The following is a 1,356-nucleotide window of genomic DNA, read 5'->3' as shown; positions in this document are numbered from 1 at the left end:
GGGTCCATGACAATGTCCACCTCAGCAATCAGCCGCGGGCCCGAGTGGTAGACTCGCACGGTATCGATGCCCTCGATGGCGTCCGAGTGGGTCAGGCACACGTACGTGATGAGCTGCTGCATGTCCAGAGGCGCGACCACGCCGACGAGCAGCAGGAACTCGTTGAAGGCCGTGTACAGCCAGATGCCCGACGTCAGCAGGGACAGCAGGATGGCGCCCATCGGGTCGATCCACCACTCCAGCTTGGCGCCGCCGACCGACGTCAGGATACCGAAGCCGTTGACGAGCAGGTCGTTGCGGTGGTCCTGCCACAGAATGTTCACCTGGCTGTACTTGTCCTTGATGGACCAGCAGTAGAGAAAGAGGCAGAACTTGGTCGCAAACGCCGCGCAGACCGAGATGACCGAAGGAAGGTGAAACTTCTTGTCACCATCGCCATTCGCCAGCTCTCTGGCGGAAAAGGCAATGATGATGAGGGCCACGGCGCTCATGAGGAAGCAAAAGACAATGTTGCCCACAGTCTCGAGCCGCGCCTTGCCGGCGGGAAAGCGCCGCGGGTCGACGCGACGAATGGCGCGGTTGGACAGGATCAGAGCGAGGGTGCTGAGCGGGTCGAAGACGGCATCGGCCATGGTGGTGAAGAGAGACAGCGAGCCGGACGTGATGGCGGCGTAGAGCTGCAGCGCCGTGAGCACAATGTTGGCCGCGAGCGAGCCGTAGATGGCAATCTTGAACTTGAGCTTGTCCTCGCCCTGCTCGATGCGGGCCTCCTCCCGATGGTCCTCGACCGACTTGAGCATGCGCTCAATGGTTGCGTTTTGGTTTTCGTAGAAGCCGCGGACCTTGCGGTGGTCGCTCTTGAGACCCGGCTTCTTGTCGCCATTGGGACCGTCCCTCTTACGGGATGAGTTGGCCTTGATCTGGTCCAGGTCGCTGTCGGTCTTGTAGGAAAAGGACAGCCCGTAGGGATCGGTCTCGGCCGACAGACGCGGCACGCGTGTGCGACCCGCCGTGGACTGGCTCTCGATGTCGGCGCTGGTGTAGTGGTGGCGCTCTACCGCGTCGTGGTCTGCCGCCTCGACGGCCTCAACGCCTGTGCTAGAAGCATCACGGAAGGGAGGCGCCTTGGAGCTGCTGCGACTGGAGGGCGACTGGAGGCGCTGGAGGTTGAAGACGTTTGGATGGTGAGTGATGGTGTTGCTCGCGTCGGGCGTCATGGTGAGTGGCGAGCTGTAGTGCCTTGCTCGATGTCAAGTAAAAGATCCAAGATATGGACAACAATGAGCTGCTGCCGCGCAGGACTTCCGTGTCGAATCTATCTCAGCCGGAGAGACGCGACCTCGGCGTGGGGGGGGG

At 61.8% G+C, this 1,356-nt stretch overlaps 1 protein-coding gene across 1 annotated transcript; it reads right to left on the bottom strand.

Moving 5' to 3' along the window:
- BBK36DRAFT_117389 (hypothetical protein) lies at positions 1-1,356 on the bottom strand (the record flags this gene model as incomplete). Its single annotated transcript, XM_024895890.1, has 1 exon — positions 1-1,356. A coding segment is annotated over exon 1 (1,217 nt), but the record flags the coding sequence as incomplete, so codon positions are not given.

This window comes from Trichoderma citrinoviride (assembly GCF_003025115.1).
Source record: "Trichoderma citrinoviride strain TUCIM 6016 unplaced genomic scaffold BBK36scaffold_351, whole genome shotgun sequence".
Lineage (NCBI taxonomy): Eukaryota > Fungi > Ascomycota > Sordariomycetes > Hypocreales > Hypocreaceae > Trichoderma > Trichoderma citrinoviride.
Note: the sequence above shows the minus strand (reverse complement) of the source record. Positions and strands in the feature narration are given on the sequence as shown.